Below are 1,712 nucleotides of genomic sequence, written 5' to 3'. Positions count from 1 at the left end.
AGTGTCTGAGGTTCACCATGTGCAGAGCTTTGTGCTCATTTTCATCCCCAACCCCAACAACCTCTTCACTCTTAAAGTTCATCTTCTTTAACTACACTGTCAGCTACCATGATATTGCCAGTGGACTACAAATGGAATCNAGAGAGCAAGTATGTCTTGGCTTTTGTGTTCCCAGCACTGTGAGTGTGTACTTGCTTGTGTTTTTGACTGGGTGTTTTTCATTTTTTAACTTTAAAAGTCAAGTAAAGAATCTCAGTAATTCATTCCTGACATGTCTATGAGATAAGTGCAGTTTTACATATATAACATGCATGTTTTTTAAATATACTTAACCAAAGATTATTTTTTAGATTATGAACAGAAATTATAGAAGTTTTAACATCGTTCAGATTCAAGGATCATTGTTTACCGGTCATATACATGTTACATAGACAATTCATAAGAATAGTTTGTTTTTATTTTATTGTTTGGTTTATGTCATTTGATGAGACTAGCATGAAGGGGACAAATGGCTATTGAATTTGGGAAGACATAGAGATAGGATTTTGTTCCTAATTGTATGCACAATATTATAGCATAATTGGTTCTATTTATGACTTCATTTACTCAGGTATATAAAGTAAAGGTAATAAATATTCCTTCTAGTTTTCATTCTGGAAACCAGCACTGAGTGACCTTATGTGATGGTCTTGGCAAAGAACTAAAAGAATCTGTGTACCTCCCGTTGGGCATTTCTATAATGGCAGAATGTGGTGAGGCCCGAAAGCTGTAGCAGAGCTAGCAGCAGGAAAAGCAGTCACCTGCGAGGTCTAGATCTGGCTCAGATGAGGTGATGGATCTGGGGTTGTCAATTGCTTGCAGTTGGAGTCCAGTCTCCCTGGCATCGAGGACAGACCTCAAATCCTAGGTTACTTACTTTCTACCTGTTGGGCCTTGTCCATGGATTAGCACTGTGCTCTACCAGCTGGATCTAGTGAGCAGAGGCATTAGACTCATAGTGTGGAAGGTATTCCATGCAAAAGCATCCCTTCCTGGTTGTATGGACATTTTTAACTGCCCTACTTTCACCTTGTCCTCTCCAAATCCTAGATCTCAACCTTTCAGATTGACATCCAGGACTGTCTGTCTGGGAATGACACCTCTGACATCAATGATGGCAGCAGTGTGGATGACAACAGAAATGCCCTGGCAAGCTCTCCTCAGGTACTGGGTGTCAAGAATGTCTCCTTCCAACACTGTCACCTTGATGCTTGTCCCTAGGTCTGTGGAACACAAGTAAGGTCATTGAGAAGTTTCTTTCTGGGCTGTATACAGATACTAGTTATATAGATTAACAAAAATTTTCATAGTGGGAAAAATGTCAGAGAGGAAGCCTGGCATATGGAAAGAGAGGCAAATATTCTTCCCCCCCTGCAGAAAATAAATCAGATAAACAAGCAGTCAAATGTTCAAGAGAGTAGGTGGGAAGTTGAATCACTCATCAAAGTTACGAAGGTGGTAATTGAGAGCTGGGTAGAAGTGGGATTAGCAATCAAAACATCTGTCCCAGGGTTTTGATGAGAAATCCATTCCCAGCAGTGGCAGCAGAGAAGGAAGACACACTGGTGGTGCTTTTTAATTCTCACACAGCTTCAAGACTTTCCTTCCTTCCTTCCTTCCTTCCTTCCTTCCTTCCTTCCTTCCTTCCTTCCTTCCTTCCTTCCTTCCTTCCT

The 1,712-nt window shown here is 40.8% G+C and overlaps 1 protein-coding gene across 1 annotated transcript in view; it reads right to left on the bottom strand.

Annotated features, from left to right (window-relative positions):
* Nucleotides 1–641: 641 nt before the first annotated feature.
* The window catches only part of LOC110287720 (3 beta-hydroxysteroid dehydrogenase/Delta 5-->4-isomerase type 6-like), a 3,739-nt gene continuing 2,668 nt past the window's right edge, over nucleotides 642–1,712 (bottom strand). Inside the window, exons 2-3 of the mRNA XM_021154268.1 lie at nucleotides 1,098–1,262; nucleotides 642–718 (exon numbers count right to left, since the gene is read on the bottom strand). Coding sequence (XP_021009927.1) covers nucleotides 642–718; nucleotides 1,098–1,262 — 242 coding nt within the window. The remainder of the gene's footprint in view (nucleotides 719–1,097; nucleotides 1,263–1,712) is intronic.

This window comes from Mus caroli, unplaced genomic scaffold, assembly GCF_900094665.2.
Source record: "Mus caroli unplaced genomic scaffold, CAROLI_EIJ_v1.1 scaffold_15468_1, whole genome shotgun sequence".
In the NCBI taxonomy this organism is placed as follows: domain Eukaryota; kingdom Metazoa; phylum Chordata; class Mammalia; order Rodentia; family Muridae; genus Mus; species Mus caroli.
This window is presented reverse-complemented; position numbering and strand designations above follow the sequence as displayed.